Raw genomic sequence first — 22309 nt, forward strand, 5'->3', positions numbered from 1 at the left:
ACCAAACTTTTAACAGAATTTTTTATTAGAAAACCAAGTATTCAATGTTATGATATTGCCGTTTCTATAAAAACAACTCACTTTTATACATATAAAGTTCTATGCTTATCAGATATTCAATAAAGATAGCCGTTTATTAGGAAAATAGTCTGGATTATAGATATAAATCTGTGAGTCATGAATACAGAAAAAAAGAAAAGGTCAAAGTATTCAGCATTAGGGAATTTCAACACCAAGATGTTAGGGAGACGAGAAGAACCTTCAATAAAGGAACTAAATGACCAGTGAAATAAGACAGAAAAACAAAGAAGGTATTCTGGAGACCAAACAACAGGTTATTTCAAGAAAGCACAATGAAAGGTAAAATAAGGTAAGAACCACTGAATTAGGCAACATGGGAGTCACATGGGACCATTACAAGCCACTTTTATACTAATCATCTAAGAAAACACATAATTCAGTACCTGTAAAGTTCTATGCTCCTTTTGAAGATCTTTCATTTGATTTTGTTGCTGGCAGACCCTATTTACAGATTCATCTTCCAATTCACCAATTTTGCATTTCACACTCTCCATAATTTGTTCCAAGTCATTAGCTCGTTGTTCCTGATGTGCTGCTCGGTTTTTTTCTAGTTGAAGCTCATTCCTAATTTGATAGACACAATTCCAACCCTTATTATTAAAAATAAAACAGATCACCAACATACCCACTGAACAATTTACTTTCTAAAATGTTGCTGCATTCTTAATGCTGTATTTTTGTTTTGGTGCTAAGGACTGGACAAGACACATAATAAGCACATGTTCTACCACTGAACTACACCCCCAGCTGTCCATTCTAGAACAGAAGCTAAGAAACAGACAATAATACCATTATATTATTTATGCTATTAGCTAAATATGTGTTTATTGAAATTTTAACTATTTCCCTACAAAAATAGTTTAAAATGTTAACATTTAATCAAAATGAAAAATTAAACTTTAGGATCCTTTTCAAAGGATCTTTTTAGGATACAAACAATTCAGTTTCTTACCTAAGCTGCTGATTAGTTTCTATGAGCTCTTGTATCACATTCTGTTGACGATCTGTTTCTTCCACCAACATTTTCAAATTCTGCCTCATCCTTTGTGATGACTGTTTATCAAAAATGATAAGATCTACATTTTAAAAATATAATACAGACAGTAAAAATAAAGGTAAGGTAAAAACATTTTAAAATAAAAAAATTAAAAAAATTTTTTTTTTACTTTGTAGAACAAAAATAAGATCTGATTACCTGTAAGATCTGTTCTTTTGACTAGGGACAAAGGTTTTAATCCATGCCTCAGTAACAGCACATTTGTGATTTCCCATTCTGCTTCCTCCTGCTACAATTACAAGAACAGAGAAAAGGATCAACTTCAAGATAGGAAGTGAAGAAAAATCTTACATATAATTTCTTATGCTTTTATAATAGAAAAACTTTTGCTCCAAAGAATTTTACTACATGTAAATTTTATGCTTATAACTAAAACACATATATAATTTCTAACAAAATAAGCAACAGACTACAAGTTTTCAAATTAACACAAATTATTGCATTATACAGAATACACATGTATAGGCATTAGTGGACAAATTAAAACAACAAACAATAACAAAGATGCTTGTAATTTCTATGAACCAAATAGATTTAACTGAACCAGACCAAGCTCCATCAGAGGAAATAGATGCAAACTAGGTAATATTAATTAAAAAGAAAAATCTAAATCTCTCAGAAGTAAGTGCCACTTTAATGATTGGTAGGATGACAAAAAAGAAAAAAAAAATCAACACGTGGCTGACTACACAAAGATAACAATTTACACAGTTGCTTGTATAATGGACAAAGTTTAACCATACAGAAGAGCCTATCAACCTGAATAATAGATTCAAATAGAATCGCCCTGAAACAGTCAAATCTCATTATCTCTAATTCTAAATTTACAACTTAAAAAAAAAGAGTACTCTAAATGTCTGAAATCAATAAAAACATTATAACAATAAGAAACAAGAAAAAGAAAAGGGCATAAAGATCATATACAATTTTTTAAAAGCACACTTGGGGGTTGGGGGTATAGGTCAGTGGCAAAGTACATGCTTTAAATGTTTGGGTGAATCCCTTAGTTCTATCCTCAGTGCTCCACACACAACAAAGTAAAAAATTTGGACAACGGACAAAATACAAAGAAAAGTACTATAGTCTTCATATCTAAATGCCTCTGGATATTAAAGAGCCTATCATCTCAAAATAGGAGATGCCTGATGGTTCTCTGAAATAAGTTTATTTTTCACTACTAATATTTCCTCCTTATTTTAATATTTCTCTCTCACACAACTTTTCACTCCTTTATGCTTTAGGTCTTCAGATCAAAGAGCTCAACTATTTTGGTGGATGCAAAATTATCACTGATACCTGAAAAGGAGCCAAAAGCTCTGTATGGGTATCTCAGTGGAAGTTTACTGTAACTCATTACAAATAAAATACTCTTACAAAATAAGGTTATACACTTCAAATAATATTCTTACCTGATAGCTCTTGGATCTTAATGAATAAATTCTACCAATGGCAAGAGATGTTATTTTTCAAAGTAGGTGCTATAAACACCAACCTAACACGTACTAAATAAGAAGGAAAACCTTGAATACTGACTCCTCCTTTTGGAGTCACAAGATTGTGAGGTCATATTGTGATAAAAACATTTAATAGTCTTCCACGCGGAAGTCCCCAAAATTATTTGATCGAAGATCTTTATAATATCAGATTTTTCACATTTGTAAACCTAACCTTTTTTTGGCACATACTCTGAGAAACAGTGACTTAAAATATTTCAAGTTTACCTGTTTTTCAATCATGAATCTGTCTGATAATTGACTGGATTCCTGGGATTGAGGGGTTGCTGGAGGCACAGTTTCTCTTACAGAATCAAAAGAGGTAGAGGTTGGCAATAAAATAATTTGAGTTGCCTAAATTATAAAAAATAAAATAAGAGTTAAAGGACATTAGATTTAAAACAACCCACTACTCTTGCAGGGCAAATCAGGTCATTCCTGTAATATTTATTGAATAAACCCTATCTTACAATGTTTTCCGGGGCGGGAGATGTATTATAGGGTTTTACACACACATGGAATGACAGAGAAAACTTTAACTAGACAATGTAAAAAAGATGTGACAGTAGTAAACTATCTTTTTGAAGTTGTCAACCAAACATTTAAAGGAACTGTATTTGACAAAAAATTACAAGCCAGTCTAACAAGTCATTGGACTCCAAAGATAAATGGAGTACCACTTTGTTAGGTGGTCCTTATTTCTAAGTACAACAACAAAGCCTTCTCGGACATGAAATAATTTGTATGGTCCTTTCTAGCATCACTCACTCTTATCTGAGGCTGCTATTTTAGAGCAAAGAATTTCCTTGGTTTCTCTGATACAGAGACATACTTCTTTTCCAGAAGTAAAACCACACATTCATAAGGTTAGAATTTCAGAGTTGGGGGGAGTCTTGGAAAGATAAGAGGATAGGGACTGTTAATTCAGAAAAGACTGGTCTCAGGGAGACAGGAAGACAACCAGAAAGGAAAAGACATAAATCAACCATGTATGCCAAGGAGGTCAGACACTTGAGAGCATAATGATACCACAACTGCTCCAACAAACTGCTTTTGGCACCCACACTGCCACCTTTGTGCATTTTAAAACATCAGATCAGGCATGTAGAACAGCTAAAAAAGAGAAGAATTCACTTTTTCCTCTAAAGACATTACCAATTGCAAAGAAGAGCTGCAAAAACAAATGAATGCCAAAAGTCAAAGTTACTCTAACTTAATTGTGGCCTAGAAGGGCTAAATGCTCAAAATAATGATGAATCAGAAGCAAACCAGTTCTCCCATGAACCTAAACATTAGTTTCCCCTCTTCTAGATTATCTCATTATGTCAAGATGATTCCAGATTGTACTTGCAAGCATTTGGCAGAAGTAAATGAAATCTTCTCTGAAGAAAGGACTCAAACTACCTCCACAGAAATATTTCAAATACAACATCTAACCAATCAAAGATAACCATGAAAATAAGACACAAGGAGAACATAAAAATGTAAAAATAGAAAACTGACACTGTAATTACTGAGTATATCATAAATATGTTTACAGTGCTCAATGCCTAGTAAATTTATGTTGGCATAGTTTCTTTGAAGAAAATAAAGAACTAGAGAGGTGTAAAATATTCTCAATGGGTACCTCAGAACTCAGTATCCTTATAGCTTAAAACCAAAACTCAAAAGTATTTTTCTTAGGGGCTGCAGAAATAGCTCATAATAGAGTGGGTTTGATTTCCAGGACCACAAAATTTATTGATCAATTCACCAGCAGCTTCAAGTAAATTTGGGTTAATACACAGTAGTAAAATGTCATAGTTTAAATTTTAAATGTCTTCCGAAGACTCGTGTGCTTAAGGCTTTTTGGAGATGTGACTGGATCATGATGGCTCTAATTTCATCAGCAGATTGATCCACTGATGAGATTAGTGGCATTATTGGGAAGTGATGTGTGCTGCTTTTTTCATTATTGAGACAAAATTAAAGGAAGAAAGGTTTATTTTGGCTCACAGTTTGTAGAGTTTTTAGTCCATAACTAGCTGGCTGCAAGACAAGAAGGCATGGCAGCGGGGCATCACACAGCAGGCAGGAAGCAGCAAAAGATAAGCAGCAAGGGGCAAGTGATGACAGGATAGCAGTGCTCTTTCTGTCTTTATATTCTACTCAGGCTATACACCCTTAGGGCAGGGAGCACTCCCACCTTGGGTGGGCCTTCCCATTACCCACACCCCAAAATTATACCAAGCCAATCAGTGGACTCCTTTAGTAATCCCACACCCTTAATCCCAGCATCACACACCAGATCCAGCCACCTCTGAAAAGGCCCACCTATGACAGACAGCATGAGGCTTTGGAGGACATTTGGACACAAGCCATAACATGACAGAAATAGGAAATAGGACCTACTTAAGGGAGCAGAAAATGGTGTCCTGACGCTATAGTATTTTTTCTCTCCCTCTGCTTCTTGGCTGCCACAAACTGAGGAACTTTGCTCCTCTATACCCTTCTGCCAGGATGGTCTGTCTCACCTCCGGCCCAGAAATAAAGATGCTAACTGGCCATTCATTGAAATCTCTGAAACTATGGGCCAAAATAAAACTTTAGTGTGTTTCTCTCACATAATTTGGTCAGTGACCAAAAGCTAACACAGAGAGCTGATAGTTTTAACAGAAAAATGGCGACCGAGCAAGGTAGGAAACTAAGGCTGAAGATGAAAGGAGGGGTTTAACTAGATGGGAAATTTTTCTCTACCTCCTAAAAATACCACTTCTTTTAGGATTTAAATTACTAGTAAGTATCCTTGCCAAGTGGTCAGGATTATTGTTTTTATTCATCACTTCACCTCATACTCCCCTCTTACTTGTATATATTATAAATATAACTGTATACTTAAATACATCATTATATACTTAAATGTTTTTATGTTTATATATGTACACATACAGTATATACATAAATATAATTTTAGACGTAAATTTATTTAAAATTTATGGAGGCAAAATGTTAAATAAGCATAAACTTGTAACAAGGTTTACTGAAAAAGTTGACAACTATTACCTCTTTGTGATATTTTTCATTTCAGTTTCATAGAACTTTCAGCCTAAAATCTCTCATGTATTACCTCAAAAACAAGTGATATTTTCCCCCGTGCTTTGTACTATCAACTGTATTATCTTTTCTTTAGTTACTTAAAGTCATATTTATGATTTGTTCTTTCGCATAACACTGAACAAATATGTGATCCAGAATGTTTTTCTGTTATGTGGCAAATTCACTGCCTCTTTAAAGAGGAAATAGAGAACAGCAGATCTCAGATAATGTAAAACAAAACAAACTGAGTAATTTTATGCCCCAGCTTCTAGAGAGAAAACACAATCTAGCTTTAGTTTTTGGTTATGGTTTAAATGTCCTCTTACCCACTATACACCATGCAAGAAAGAATCCTGTCCACTGCTAGAATCAAACCACAAACTCCTAGACGACTTTACACTTCGGTTTCCCTCGACACAGGACTGCATAGGTTGACAATCAATTGACTTGACAGAGGAAGAGGCTGATACCCCAGAGAAGAGTAAGCCTGCCCAGAGGAGTCAGCTGCTTCAGGGAGAAACAGTGGATGCGAGAACACAAGGAAAACCCACAACCAGTATAAACTAAAAACAAAAATAACCAGTGTGAAACTTTCATAGTGGGATAAAGTTACAGAACAAATATAGTGCAGTACCCGCCATATCGCCAGAGTATCATCAGGTGCCATTTTGGGAGGAAGTTGACTGTGTGGGACTGAGTCACAGAACACCTATACTACAACTTCACTCCAGGACTGAGTAAAGAACTGCCACAGGAGCCATACTCGGAGAGAGTAAAGGCTAAAAATATATTCTTTCAGATCCTCTGAGAAGTCTAAGCTCAGGCCAGGAAGGCAGAGGGCCTGAATTCTGTACACCAGATTCAGCAGGCCTGACTTTAGAAGTGACTGGATCTACAAGTATTTAGGCTGCTGGTTTGCTTGAGCACCCATATCACTGCTTACATCCAGAGAAGATCAGTGGTCTGATTGCTTTCACACGTACAAATGTGAGTAAGTACATGTCTTGGCTTGGAAGGTTGCTGCAGACTAGAGTTTATTGATAGGGGGACCTCTTGAGGACTGTGACTTGCTAGATTCCAAAGGCTGCAGATCCTATGTATTTGGAAATACGTAAGTATTCTTTTTTTCCTTTCTCCTTTGACCTTTTTTTTTTAGTTTCTCTATTTTGCTTTTGGTGGTGCTTGGAGTATAAGCTCCCATTTTCATTTCCCCCCTTTAAAATTAAAATTATCTTTATTGCCAGGTGATGCACACCTGTAATCCCCGCACTCAGGAGGCTAAGGCAGGAGGATTGCTGCAAATTCAAGGCCAGGCTAGGATACAAAGTGAGTTCAAGACCAGCCCGAACTGCACAGTGAGACCCTGCCTCAAAAAGACAAGAAAAAAATATTCATTTATTTAATTAGGTTCTTTTTTTGTCTCTTTTTTGGCTTTCTTTCAATTTGTTCCCTTATCTTCTTTTTTTTTCTTTTACTGTTTCTGTCTTATTATTTATCCCTTTTCTTATTGGTCCTTTTCTGTTGCTTTTATCTAATACTTCTAATTTCTTTTTACTCCTTAATTAAGGCTCCATTTCCCCACTACCTCTATATTTACAAATATAACCATTAAGTTTTATAAATCTATAGTTAAATATATCTTACTATGCTTGAACACTGTTATACTGTTAATGGAGGTAAGGTTGTTCTATAGGTACTTACTGCAGATGGTCATCTGGTATATAATAGTGTTTATACTGTAAGTATAGATCTCTTTTCTATGGTTAAAAGTAGTATATTCGTAGTTTTAGGGTTGGACAATATCCAGCTTGCATTTAACATTACTGTTGTTGGTTTTATGAATTAAGCCAAGGTGACATAGTTGTTGCTATCAAATGGTTTTTTCTATGTCAGTATCTGGATTGTCTGGGGATCATAAACAACACATTCCATGGGTACTAGCTCAAATATGCTACAACCTCCTCTCTCAGAGATGGGTGGATCTTGGGACAGTGGCAAAGGCTAATAGATATGCCCAGGCACCTCTTTAAAAAGTAGATACTAAACAGGTCTCTATATTAGCAACTAAGCTACTCACTATAATCAATCTGCAAGTCTCAGCACAGAAAACAAACAAAAAATAGAAACATGAAAAAACAAAGAAATACAATACCTCCAAAAACTCCCAACTCCCACAAAGTCAATCTAAAGAGCACTGAGGGAGAAGAAATCAAAAGCCACACAGATGAAGTATTTATTGAACATCTATTATAGGCCAAACACTGTGAGGAAACTATTAAAACAACTTCAAATCTTTAGTTGTATACTCTGGGAAATGTGTGACTCTTGAAGTACCTTTGTATGTAATCAATGCCATCAATCTAAATTTTTCTTCAATATGCAAGCCATGAGTCCCACATACCAGTGGAATTTCATTCTTCTTTGAAAAATTTCCTGTTTTCTTTTTCACAGTAATTTTTAAGCTGATGGAACTCTAGTTATTACCCCATTTCCTTCACCATTCTTTTATATTTTTGTGATGGACTGTCTCCTAAACTTTGATTCATCTCTTCAAACTCCACCCAGTTTTACCATAAGTTATCTTTTGTCCATCTTTCATCAATATCTTTATGGTTTTAATTAGTGACGTTTCTTTGCATTCACATGTTTTATCCAAACTCATGTTTTTGATTAGTCCTCTGGAATCTTATAGTTCTCCTGAAACATAAATTTTTTTCATGTATATATATTCATATATATACATACATACAAATATAATATAGTCCTCTGGAATCTTATAGGATAGTTCTCTTAAAATAAAGATTTTTTTTCATGTATATATATTACGGTTTAGGAAAGTTCATTCTTTATCCTGATTCTACTATTCACTAAATGAAAAAATATTCACCAAATTTTTATGCTTTAAATGAGGAAATACCTGATTTAAAAAAAAAATAGAATCTGCAAGTCATGTGACCTTTGCTTCACTTCACCTTCTAATTGTTATACTAGATCATATAGCTGGCTAAACCTCACTAAAAGAAGGAACAATCCTGTCTGATGGACACAATACCTTAGCCAGGTTTTCTCACCCAGGAACCTATCTGCAAAGGAGTGTAGCAAATGTAAGGGGACAGGTACTGGAAGTCAGATGGTACAGATGTTGAGCTAAGCCTCGTCCTCCAGTTCCTAGTATAAATTCCTTCAATGTATTCAGTAGTTCAAACACACTCACATATAAACACACATGCATACACATAGTGTACATACACATACACATAATGTACGCCAGGAACAACACTATTCTAGGGACAATGAACTATAATGAAAAGAAACAATGTGCATGATGATAACTGCCTAGAAGAGTTCTTGTTATTGCACAGAACAATTTTATATTGTTCTACAAGCTAAGAGGTAGGAGGCTTGGTGTCTAGTCCTGAATTTCACTAACCAGACTTATCATCTCTGCATCAACACTATCACAAAAAGCATTACTTCCTGTTTTAAAATTGTGTTCCAAGGGCTGGGGATTTAGCTCAGTGGCATAAGCACCTGCCTGGTAAGCACAAGGTCATGAGTTCAATCCTCAGTATCAAATAAAATAAAATAAAATAAAATTGTGTTTCAGAAGCCACTCTAGGATTATATGATTCTTAATAGAAAAAAGTATCATATACAGATCCAGAAATATTTACAATATTTACAATAGAAATATTTACAATAATAGGTCTTCCTTTCTTTCCTTCACCTTTTTCCCTTGGTGCTGGGGATTGAACTTTGAGCATGCTAGTGGTTCATGCTTTATCAATGAGTACATTCCTTTTCCTTCTTTCATTTTTATATTACCTAGGTGTTGTAGTCAGGTTTGTAAGGGAAACAAATTACATACAGGACATATAATTTATAAAATTATTTTATAATAGTCACCCCAAGAGTAAAACACAGAAAGTGCAGGAAATCTATCCACACACTAAGACCCAAAGATTCTAGCTGAGGGGCCTGGATCCCATGGTAACATCCTGCCTGAGTCCAGCTGAAGATACAGGGCCATAACAATGCCCCCCCCCCCAATGAGTCTAACTGGAGGCCTAGAGCCCATAATAATATCTCATGCAAGTCTGTTTCATAGATCTGTACTGTGAAGGCTCAAAGGAAGCCAGAAAGTCTGTGTAAGCAGGATGAAAGATCTGTTCCAGTAGGCTGAGGGTTCTGCACTGGAGCCAGGAAGCAATGCTCAAAGGATCAGAGCTCCCCAAAAAGTATCATAGCCATCCTCAGTGACAATGAAGACCCAAGCTCCTCTGATGATGATACCAGCCAAGCTGATAAAAACCAGTATGACAAGCTTCTCCTAGAGACTGAATGGCACACCATATTCCACTCTGACAGAATAATCAAGTTCATATCAGACTTGACAAGCTCCTCCAGGAGAACCAACAGCAATAAGAGAACCCACAACATTACTTCTTCCTTTCCAGTTCTCCTTTATTGGGTTGGCAACAATCCTCAGGTGGGCCCTCTACATTCAGCACCATGCTGATTCAGTTAGCTGGTTGTTAAGTTAACCACCAGTTGCCAATCCACCACACTAAGCTTCCAACATAAACTGATGTTCATATGCTGCTAAATAAATTTTCAAAATTGTATGAAATAGTTCTATAATAAAGACCATCTAAAGAAATTCATGATCACCAAAGGAGGCCTCCAAATGATTCTCAAGAATATCACAGAAAGGGACAATGAAGTTAGCATTGCCAAAAGGTAAAACAGAATGAATGCATAGAGAGAGAGCAATAAAATAGAAAAGAAAAAACAGCAGAAAAATAATACAATGACAGGAATAAGTTAGTATCGTATCAGGTACAACCGTCAACCTGAATGGTCTCAGTTTGCCAATAAAAAGACAAAGATTGGCAGAACAGATCAAGAAACAAAATCTAAAAATATACTATATACAAGAAATACATTTAATCCTCAAAGAAATTCACAGATGGAAAGTCAGAGGTTGGAAAACAATTGAAATGGGAATCTGAAAACAAGCAAAAATAACTACTATTTTCAGACAAACTGGAGTTTAAGCTAAAACTGATAAGAGGCAAAAAAAAGCTTACTATATATTTGTTAAGAAAAACATTTATCAGGAAAAGATAACAACTATAAATATATATGCACCAAACAGTGCCCCAAAATATCAGTGCAATTATAGTGAGAAACTGGAATATCCTACTATCACAAATAGATCAACAAAACAAAACAAATCAACAAAGAAATATGAGAGTTGAACCAAACTTTCAAAACAACTGAAGCCCAAAACAACAAAATACTCATTTTTCTTGGCAGCAGTGGAATTGTCTCCAAACAATACCACATATTAGCAAATAAAGCATGCAAAAAAATTTGAAATTCTGCCATGCATATTATCAAATCATAGTGCAATGAAACTAGAGATCAATGGCAAAAGAAATCACAGAAACTACACAAATGCATGGAGATTAAACAACACATTCTCGAACAATCTATAGATTACAGAAGAAATTAAGAAAGACATAAATTAGTTCCTAGAATTAAATGGCAATGCCAATACAATGTATAAGAACTCATGGGACATTAGGAAAGCAGCCCTTAGAAGGGACTTTATATCTGTAAATGCCAACATCAGGAAAAAGAAAATGAGCACAAATAAATAACCTAATGATGTACCTCAAGTCCTACAGAAACAAGAACAATCCTAACCAGAGCTAATATAGGGATGGAAATTATAAAGATCAGCACAGAAATCAATGAAATGGAGGCTAAAAAAAGTACAAAAAATGAATTAAACAGCTGGTTCACTGAAAGAATAAACAATCTTAGCCAATCTTATCAATAAAAGGAAAGACACAAATCAATGCAATTAGAAATGAAAAAAGTAAAATCACAACAGGCAATACCAAAATCCTGAATATTACCAACTACTTCACAAACCTGTACACCAATAAATTAGAGGACTTGGAAGAAATAGAGTCCTAGGGACTTGTAAATTAGCAAAACTGAACCAAGATGACTGAAAAATCCTGAATAATTCAGTAACAGGCAATGAAATTGGAGCAGTAATAAAAAAAATTGACCTTAATTAAGCCCAGGACCTGAGGGATTATTAGTTGTCAAACTGTAGAAGAATGTCGGTGAAGATCTAAAACCAACACTTTCATACTCTAATAAAATTGAAAGGGAAGGAGTACTCACAAAGTCATTCCTAAAAGCTACGATTACCCTGACTCCAAACTCAGACAAGTATTCAACCAAAAAAGAAAACTCTAGACCAGTCTCTAACAAACACAGACTCAAAAATCCTCAGCAAGATACTGGCACAGAATGCAACAAATCAAAAAGATCATAAGCCATGACCACATAAGCTTTATCCCAGGGATCCCAGGATGGTTCAATATACACAAATCAGGAATGACTTTGTGAGTACTCCTTCCCTTTCAATTTCAAAAGAAGTACAGATGGCCAATAGATACCTGAAAAAAATGACCAACATCACTGGCCATTAAAGAAATATAAATTAAAAACAACACTGACATACTATCTTATTCCAAAAAGAATTGCTATCATCAAGAAATCAAATAATTAACACTGGCAAGGTTTTGAGAAAAAAGGAACTTTTCTATATTGTTAGTGGGAATGTAAATTAGTGTAGCCACTATAGAGATCAGTATGGAAATTCCTCACAAAAAATAGAAATTCTATTCAACCCAGCTATTCTCCTTCTGTGTATCCTTCTGAAAGAATTAAAAGTTTTCATAGTGCAGTAATACATGCATACCTATGTTTACAGCAGCACAATTTACAATAACTAAATCTTGGAAAGAGCCTATGTATGACCATCAGCAATGACTGGATAAAGAAAATGTGATATTTATATACAATGGAGCACTACTCTGTCATAAGGATAAATATGAGGCATTTGTAGATAAATGGATGCAGCTTGAGATCATATTAAATGAAGTATGTCAGGCACAGAAGTTTAAATATTGCATGGCTTCCCTTATATGAGAAATCCAAAATATAAATAAATAGCAAAATAAAATAGGCAGTACAGAGGTGTTTTTCAAACAGGAAGGAGAATATATGGAGGGAGAGGAGTAAGAAGGAAGGGAAATGGGGATTAAAAAAGAAAATTGAAGGTAAAAATGGATATAGAGAATTTGCAAATGAGAAGGACAACCAGTTGGAAAGGGAATGGAAGGATGGGAGGGGAAGGGGACACAAAAAAGAATGCCTCAGCCTGAGTGCTGGGATTATAGGTATGCAGCACCATGTAAACAATATTTATTATTAATTGTAAAACTAGTAATTTATTTTTTCTTCCTCAAAACTACACATTACATTCCCAATACACTAAACAGAGCTAACTAGAAGGGGGCAGAACTGACATTTATACCACAACTTCATATTCATCCCACAAATGGGATGAATTCAGGAGGTGGTAGCAAGAGGATCACTAAGTCTGAGGCCAGGTTGGGCAATTTAGTAAACAGTCTACCTTAAAATTTTAAAAACTTTAGAAAGGAGGGGCTGGCTAAGGATGTACCTCGGTGACAGTGCACATGCTTTGCATGCACAAGGCCCTGGGTTCCATCCCCAGTACTGCAAAGAAAATTCCTTTTTTCAGCTAGGAAAAAAAAAAAAAAAAAACGAAAAAAGAAAAACACCACTACCACCATCATCACCACCACCATCACTACCACCACCACCACCAATCACAAAAACAGAAAGCAAAGCAAAAAAAAAAAAAAAAAAGGGATTAACTGATTTCGGATCTGGGACAGAGACTGATAACAAAGTTGCTTTAAAAAACTCTTAGGGTCCTATCACAAAAGCATATTGACTAGGTCTCCACTAGCCAAAGATGAGACAATATAAAGTTTACCAATAATAATTACAATGAACAGACATTCAACATTTAATACTATATCTGAGTTTTAAGTGATATTAAATTTTTTTTTACAAATTGTTTACTCTTCTTGCTGAGACAAAATACCCAATACCCAAAGTTAAAGGAGGAAAAGTTTAATTTTGCTTGCAGTTTGTAGAGGTTTTAGTTTAGTTCAGTGGCTCCAAGGCAAGCTGGTATGCAGAGGACCATCAGAGAAGAAAACAGTTCATGGCAAACAGAAGACAGCAAAGCAAGAGACAAACCACAAGTAACTAATAGCAAGCCTCTTTCTGTCCCTTACACTATACCCAGGCTATTTGCCCTTAGAGCAAATAGCACTCCCACCCTTAATCTTAGCACCTTTAATTCTAGCATTACACACTCTAGACCCAGCCACCTCTGTAAAAGTCCCAACTATGGCCACATGAGGCTTTGGGGGAGCATCTAAACGTGAGACATAACAATTGCCTTCAGAAAATAAGGAACCAATTCATTATTATGAAAATTAGTTAAACAAATGGAGAGAACCATTATTTTGCCTTTCCTATATAAACTGTACTTCTAGATATCCAAATGACAGGCACAAAACTATACACTTAAAAGGAGGGAAAATAATTACCATAAAAATCAGGTATTCTGGTTTAGATTAAAAATGTTCCCCAGAAGCCTGGTGTGTTCTGAGGTAGCACTTGTAGAGAGACTGGATTATGGGAATGATATAGCTAACTCACTCTTAGAAGTTGGGGCCTATCAGAAGAGGCAGGTTACTAGGGACCTGGGTTTCTCCCTTTCCTCTGTTCCGTGGCCCCTATGGTAAGCAGCTTTCTTCTGCTCAGCCCATTCCACCATGTAATTTCTGCTTTGTTACAGCTGAAGGAACGTAGGCCAAAACTTCAGAACCTGTGAGCCAAAATATATCTCTCCCTTTAAGTTGTGGGTTTCAGGTATTCTGTCCTAACAATGAAAAAGTAACTAAGACGCCAGAAGAGTGGCAACTAACAGGAGTACAGGAGCTATTTTTAGACCAGGGCAGTGGAAGAGTTCTAGCATACTGTCTGTATATCTTAAAATAATTCATAAAGGTATACATTGTGTATATGAGGGGTTTTTTATTTCATCATAAAAATGCATTTTACAATAAAAATATTTTGCCTAAATAAAATACTAACCAAAAGAAATCTGGTATAACTCTGTATATACACACACAAGCCAAGAAAGCATTAATTTTCTAACACTTTAATTTCCTCATGAAAAAAATGAGGACAATAGCTCACAAGATAGTGAAGATAAGAATTCATATAGAAAGAACACGGAACAGTATCTGGCATACAACAAATTTGGTGGTAAGAGTTGGTAATAAAGAGTTGGTGGTAAGAGTTGTTGTTGGTGATCACCTGTATTGTCTTAAGCAGTTACTTGATCCTTCTAAACTTCAGTTTCCTTACTCAATTTCCTTACTGTATTTACCTGAAAAGATTATCAGGAAGTGAAAAAAAAAATACATGTAATATATCTAGCATAAAATTCAGTAAATAATTTTTTTCCATGACCCTCCAACATCTATAGAGTCATCTGTCCCATGAGTCATACCTCAGTCATTGCACATTCCTCTTGCACTTCACACCTGGTCATTCAAGATATCTCAATGAAATGATCACCCAGTGAGTCTGAAACTGGATCTTCATCTAGGTTTAAAAAAGATACAGACCAAAATTGTGAGAGTCAATGTTAGTAAGAATGGCCTTGTGTAAAGTCTCAGAGCAGGTATCTGTGGTTCTGATAGCCACTAAACCAAAACCCGAACATCTGCAATAACTGTTAATGGCCTCCACAGCTCCCTACCACATCATACGTTTCCTAACTTCTTTCCCCTTTTTAGCTTTCCTCTCTGTTTTGTTGAAACATTTTCTGGGTATCCAAGTCTGTCATCATTGTGGATTACTAGCTTCAAAGGTAAGTTATCCTCACAAGAGCACTAAAACGAAGCACTCACAGTTACAAAATGTGATTGACTATAAAGCACAGGCAGCGTAATAGTTTGTGTGTAGATGTCCCCCCAGAGCCTCATGTGGTCAGAGGGTTTTTCTGGAAATGGCTGAATGTAGAGTATGACTAATTCATAATGCAATGCTGAGATTAAGGGTGAGATTAAGATTGCTATAATAGTTCACTGACTGGATTGGTACCACTCTAATCCCAGTAGACTGTGTACAATATAAGGAACAGAAAGAGGCCTGTCTGCCCATGCTTGCTTACTTTTGTTGTCTGTTGTCTCTCTGCCATGTGCCATCCTACCTTAGAGCCAGCTGATAATGGGATGAAACCTCTACAACTGTGAGCTAAATAAATCTTTTCTCCTTTAACTTTGGTGTCAGGTATTTTGTCTCAGCAATGAGAAAAGTAACTAAGACAGGCAGAAAGAAAACCATTAGTTTACACTTGTGATCAAGCCCTCCTCCTCCATTTGAGGTCTACTCTGTGAAATGAATGTATCAGTAATTTGCAGCAGCTTTTTCCTGACTTCAAGCCGTTATAGGACATAGATTTATAACTTTAATATATCACAGGAAGAGACCGAATGCACCCCGAGGCAAGGCAGAAGCTGTAGCTCTAAGAAGTGTCATTAACAGACACAAAGTAAGACTACAAGATGCTGGGAGTGGTGGTTCATACCTATTACCTCCAGAGCTCAGGAGGCTGAGGTAGGAGTATTGCCATGAGTTCAAGGCCAGCCTGGACTACTTAGTGAGACTCTGTCTCAAAAAACAAAACAAGGACTACAGGAGTAGAAAATGGAGGAGTATATGGCAGTAACGGTGAACCTTTTAGAGCTTTCAATAATACAAACAGCCCACTGTGGCACACGTCACAGGTTTGCCATCACTGGTATGGTATATAAAGCCAAGTGCAAAAAGCAAAAAAAAAAAAAAAAGAGAGAGAGAAAGAAAGAAAACAACCCCCCCACACTATATTCTAGCACTATGTTTTCCAAGAACCTTTCTTTAAATTGCTCTTTAAAAGTCTGAAGCCTCTGTAACATGAATACATTAGTTTCACCATTTTTTGGAGAAGAAATCTGGAAAAAAAAAAAAACATGACTGACATCTGTTCTTTTTCAAACGAATCACACCAAAATTAACAAAGATCTTCAAATCTTCAAAGTGTATCTTTCAAATCAATGCAATAAATGGACATTGTTAACGCTATCATGTCTGTTTTCTATTTATGTAAGAACTCTTTTCAAAATATTCAAATTTGCTTTTTAATGTTCCTATACATTACGAAAGAGAGTTAGGACTGGCTATCATCTCAACTAACATTCTGTCCCAGGATAAGTTACCCAAAGGGCCAGAATAGGCTTCTGCTGTTTTGAAGCAAAAACTGTCAGTAAAACTTCAGGCCAGTCAGATACCTCTGCCGTGTTCAGTGGTCTATTCAGCAATGTTGAGAGAGAGAAGAAAAGAGGAATCTCGTGCAGAGGATTATAACTAGTGAGTGATGTCTGAATGTTAAATATTTTCATGACTAAAAATAAAATGACCAGGGTTGGTGATATAGCTCACCGGCATAGCGCCTGCCTAGCAAGCGCGAGGCCCTGAGTTCAATTTCCAGTATCAAAATAAGTAAATAAATAAAACGACTGCACACCTGTAGTCACAGCATTCTGGGAGGCTGGACAGCAAGTTCCAGCCCAGCCTGGGCAGTTTAACAACTTTCTAAACCCTGTTTCCTCAGGAAAAGGCGGTAAGCGGGAGACCTCGCGAAATGCAGCACAGTGCGAAGGCCCCAGGTTCAATCCTCAGTACTGACGTAAATGAAATGCACAGGCAATCAAGACCCTTGTGTTTGGTTTGTTAGGTGTCTCTTAAACCTCTGACCTTTTTCACATTAAAGTATCAAGCCAGACGCCACATAAGTGTCAGAATTTCCCAGGAATGAGCCTAACAGAGCATAGTAAAAGGACACCCAGCCACCTGCGACCGTGATCTACCGCTTTTGCTTCAAGGCTCAGACGCCCGCCACCGACACCTGGGCGGGCGGACCAGGCGCAACCGACTTTTGCGAAGGCGGTAATTCCAGTTCCCAGAACCTCCCTAAAGCGAAGTCCGTGCCAGGTAACTCTAGGTCTCATCATTGCCTAATTTAACCTTCACAATCACCTCAGACAACCCTTACCATATTTATTATCTCGATCAAGAAACTGAGGCGCGAGGCTTTACGAAGCCGGAGGGTACAAAGGCTGAGAGGAGCAAGGCGGGAAACCAAGTTTGTCCAAGCGCCAGACCTTTACACACGCATTTTTAATTAGCGCCGTTCTGTCCCAGGTGCTCCTCACTAAGATCCCGGTTAAGGCCAAGTCTAGGGATCTTCTAGGATGGGAACGCTGACACCTTTAGAGACCTCAAGCACCACTCACCTTCCTAAGCCGCTCATCTTCCACGAGCAGCCGGCCCAACCCCGCTCGGCTCAACTGTTGGATCCCCGCCTGCACGACCGTTACCGTGAGGAAGGCCAGCCAATCGAGCCAAGCACGTCGAAGGCACGCCCCCACTCAGCCAGAGCTAGAGCTACTCGGAGCGACTCTCTCTGGAAACCAGAGTAGGCTGGGACTGCCCGTATCCTCCGGTTGGCTCTGCTGCTGGGGGCGGAGCTTATCGTGACGTAGACGTAGCCGGCCGTGCTGTCGTAGGCACGCTGGTACGCCCATCGCACGCCCAGCGAGCTCCAGCCAGGTAAGCCCTTGAACACCCACTTGGAACCTTGTTTTTCCGGAAGTTGTCAGATATACGTTTTTGCGACTGCAGGTGAAAGCGAAGCCTGAATTTCCTGGTCACTCCAAACTATCATCTTGATGCGAACTTTCGGCGTGTCTCCTCCCCACCTTAACTGTGAACTCTTCCTAGGGGCCAGTCAGCACGGTCTCCTGTTCCAGCCAAGGCTGGTCACTGTAGTGGCTGGCGTTGGACGACCCCCAGTAATTGTTGATAACGTTTCACCCTCTCGTGCAGCATTTTTTTCAAACGTTTACGAATGGCAAGGTCCTACATTAGCCTGCAGCAATGCAGAAATGCTTAACTGCTGCACAGAAGTTGAGATGGTATACGTTGAAGATCGTGATAAGCCTGATCAGAGAGGATGTGCGAGCCGCGGAAGGGAAAGGATTACTGTACATAAAGTTGTGGCAGGAGCCTCCTGGGCCGGTGTGGCTCAATCCTCGAAGCACATTCGAGTCACTTTGGAAGTTTTGAAAACTCAGTACTTAAGCCCATTAAATCAAAATCTCTCAGGTAGAATCCCAGGTGCCAGAATATGTAAGGCTGTTCGGATGACTTCATTACGCAGCCAAAGAGAAAGGGAAAGGTAGAAAGGGCTCCTTAAGAATTTCTGAAAAGTAAAGAGTTCCCCAGCAATACAGAGAGGAAAGGTAGAGAACACTTTATGGTCCTCTTTGGTATAGTGCATGTCTGCCCTCCAGAAAACTACAAAACTAGTTCCCAAAACATTTACAAATGTAATAGAACTTACTGAAGGCTTCCTGGGGGATCTGAGTGTGCTGCATCATTAGAGAAGCAAAGAAAGGCTGTGGGACACGGGATATGGTGGTGGGACATTATCCAGAAGGTGGTAACAAACCAGTGACATATTCCAAGACATATGTGATGGAAATATTTTTGCTTTAAATATCTTCAAGCTTCCTTTTCTTTCACCCTAATATATGTTTACAAAACATATGTACAAGTATGTTCCACATTATAGAAATACCCCTTTTTTTCACAAACAAAAAAACTTATATAAGAAAAACGTAACTCCCAAACTGTTAGATGTCAAGTGTACTAAGTTTGTGGTTTCACAACAGAAAGGGATGAAGCTGCAAACCAAAAGAAAAAATTAAGAGTTTTACTGGAAATGAGGGGATTAAGAATAGTTCCTGGATTTCCAGGAAGGGTCTTGAATAGGGTGAACCTTGAGGTCCTTTGTCAGAGGTAATTTACATAGCAAAGTCACAATGTATTATGAGTACTGTATAGCAGCAAAACTGATATTGATCCAGTAGGGAAATGAGTCATGTAGCAAGGATACAGGGAAAAAATAAAGCTATTTTTGGGAAGTGGGGAGTAAGGGACTGGATGTTCAGGTCGCCCACTTAGGCACTCGATGCCTGTCAGGGCTCACTGGGCCAAGTGGTGCTAATTACAGTTTAATCTCACATTGCTGTTTATCTTGCAGGCCCAATTAGTGCTTATCCATCCTGAGGCCTGGCTCTTTTCAGATTTTCCTCCCGCCACAATTCTGACTTTACATTTTTGCATTGACTTTCTTGCGGCCCCACGCCCTCTCTGACTGTACATTAATTTCTATCAAACTTAGCCACCTGCAAGAAAATAAGCTCAACCTTATATTTCTGGTTAATAAACTCACAATATGAAATTAGGGTCTTGTCCATCATTTCCAAAAACTTAAAAGGGCTCAGCTGATCAAAAATGTTTAAAGGCAAACTCCACCTTCCACACCTGGTGGGAAGGCCTGAAAGCCTAGGGATCCACCATAGTCATTGTATCTCATAGTCACATGGTGTTGCTATTGACAACGTCTCTGTAATGGTTGGTCAAATGATGCAGGTCTGTGACAAATGCCAGTTCTACGCTGACCAACAAGGGATCTACTACAGAGGGCCTGGGCTAAGGTGTCTCTAACTAGGAGACGGCTCTGAGGCCTTTGTACTTTCAAGCGCGAACTCAGCTTTCTTCCAGGTAGATGAGGCCACCATAAAGTTTGATTTCAGTCTCAGCCCCAGAGCTACTCCTGGGCCTTTCCCTTCCCATAGGATATTCACATTAATAGTGGCTGGCAAACTGGTTTTTGTTTTTGTTTTTTGTTTTTGTTTTTTTTGAGACAAGGTCTCACTTTGGAGACTGGTCTCAGACTCTAGCAATCCTCCTGCCTCAGCCTCCTGAGAGCTAGGATTAAAGGCATGTGCCACCATGTCTGCCCTAATAGCTAGCTGTCTTAGTTACTTTTCTCACTTATTGCTGAGACAAAATACCCAACATTCAAAGTTAAACAGAAAATGTTTATAGTAGCTCACAATTTTTACAGATTTCAGTTCATAGTTGGCTGGCTCCAGGGGAGGGTGGCATGGCATAGGGGAATCACACAGGAGAAATAGTTCATGGTGGGAAGAAGGTAGGAAAGTGAAGTAACAAAGAACCAGCAGCTGGCTGCCTTCTTTCCATCCCTCTATATCCATCCAGGTTACCTGTCCTTTGAGTGATGCTACCCACACCCAAAACTGCATCAAATTAATCAGTGGCCAAATTTAGTAATCCTGCATCACACATCTCAGCATCACTTAATCTCAGCATCACACATCCTAAATCCAATTACCTCTTAAAAGCTCCACTTATAACCACACGAGACTTTAGGGGGACATCTAAACACAAGCCTTCATACTGGACACTTATATGTAACTTTCAAAGTACAATCTCTGCTTCACTTTTGCAGGACAATAGGATGACTTGCTTACTCTTCTGAGTTGGCTACCATCGTTTGTAAAAAAAAAAAAAAAATGGCACCACCACTGCCAGCCAGTATACTTCATTTTCTTAATTTCCAAGGTAATAGTGTCTGTTCAGTTGCATCTGTCTCTTAGAAATGGCTGGTCACTGTGATGCACATTGTATAAACCAGTCCCCAGTTGACATGCCATTTTGCTTCTGCACTTCCTGCTTGTTTATCCCATATAAGTCCTAGACCACCAGAGATCAGGCCTGGCTGATATTTAGGAAATGATCCTGATCAATGCCCCTCAGAATAAATAAATCTGCCTCCAACCCTGGGTGTCATTTTGGTTCTTCCACTTGTCTTCGCACATCGAGTCCAGGAGATCAAACATCTTTAGGTTAGAATTGTATCAGAGTCAAGTAAAAGAAAACCTAATCAAATTGTCTTTTTAAACAATAAAGAAACTGATGATCTCATAATAAAGGAAAGCCTAGGGGCAGGTAGACTTTGGGATTGCTTACTTCAGTGGTTCAACAAGTTACCAAGGACCCTTTGCTATTAGTCTCTCTGTTCTACTATAAACATGATAAGCTTCAAATTTACACTAGAGTGAATTTTTCAGCTTTATTCAATGAACAACCAGGATATCCTTTTATTTTCCATGAAAAAGAAATTCCTCAGATTTTCTGAGTGAGGTCAGCCACATGGGCATACCCTGTTTGGTCAGTAACTGCCTGGCAAATGCACAGGTGGCTTAAGGCTGCATTCCATAAGGGAAAGAGAGAGATATTGGAATTGGCTTCTACAGGACCACATAGCCAATAGTCTAATAGTTATGCTAGACCAATACTGGAAAGAGAGGAAATTTTAAATCTCTAGGCATCCAATACCTGTATTTTGTTCATTTTACTTTTGTCTCCATTTGCTACTCAAAAAAATAAAGTTTGAAAACATTGCTCAACCATTAATAATTACCTTTTCTAATGGAGGTCCCATGAAAACATAGACTACTATGATGGCTATTTAGCTGGTTTCTTAAATCAGTGGTGTTTATGGACAGATTTGTGAGAGGCAGTTTATGAAGCTGAACAACATTTAGATACTTCCTGGGGGGAAAAAGTGGAAATAATTCAAGAGAAAGAACAAAATTAAGTTTGACTTGAAGGAGCATGTTTCATACTTAAATTCAGTACCTTTCAC

At 37.7% G+C, this 22309-nt stretch overlaps 1 protein-coding gene across 9 annotated transcripts in view; it reads right to left on the bottom strand.

Moving 5' to 3' along the window:
- The window catches only part of Cep70 (centrosomal protein 70), a 51016-nt gene that overhangs the window by 25144 nt on the left and 3563 nt on the right, over positions 1-22309 (bottom strand). For 4 of the 9 annotated variants that reach the window (XM_013159958.3, XM_013159957.3, XM_003476513.5 and 1 more), the window contains exons 1-6: positions 18024-18229; positions 15197-15291; positions 2860-2985; positions 1277-1367; positions 1034-1157; positions 465-645 (exon numbers count right to left, since the gene is read on the bottom strand). In XM_013159958.3, the coding sequence (XP_013015412.1) occupies positions 465-645; positions 1034-1157; positions 1277-1367; positions 2860-2985; positions 15197-15238 (564 nt within the window). In that variant the 5' untranslated portion in view covers positions 15239-15291; positions 18024-18229. Of the gene's footprint in view, positions 1-464; positions 646-1033; positions 1158-1276; positions 1368-2859; positions 2986-15000; positions 15074-15196; positions 15292-18023; positions 18230-22309 lie in introns of those variants that run through there. The other 5 variants (XM_013159959.3, XM_063249072.1, XM_013159960.2 and 2 more) reach the window with 5 other exon arrangements.

This window comes from Cavia porcellus, unplaced genomic scaffold (assembly GCF_034190915.1).
Source record: "Cavia porcellus strain 051 isolate PalLab524CR breed Dunkin Hartley unplaced genomic scaffold, mCavPor4.1 scaffold_5, whole genome shotgun sequence".
Classification (NCBI taxonomy): Eukaryota; Metazoa; Chordata; class Mammalia; order Rodentia; family Caviidae; genus Cavia; species Cavia porcellus.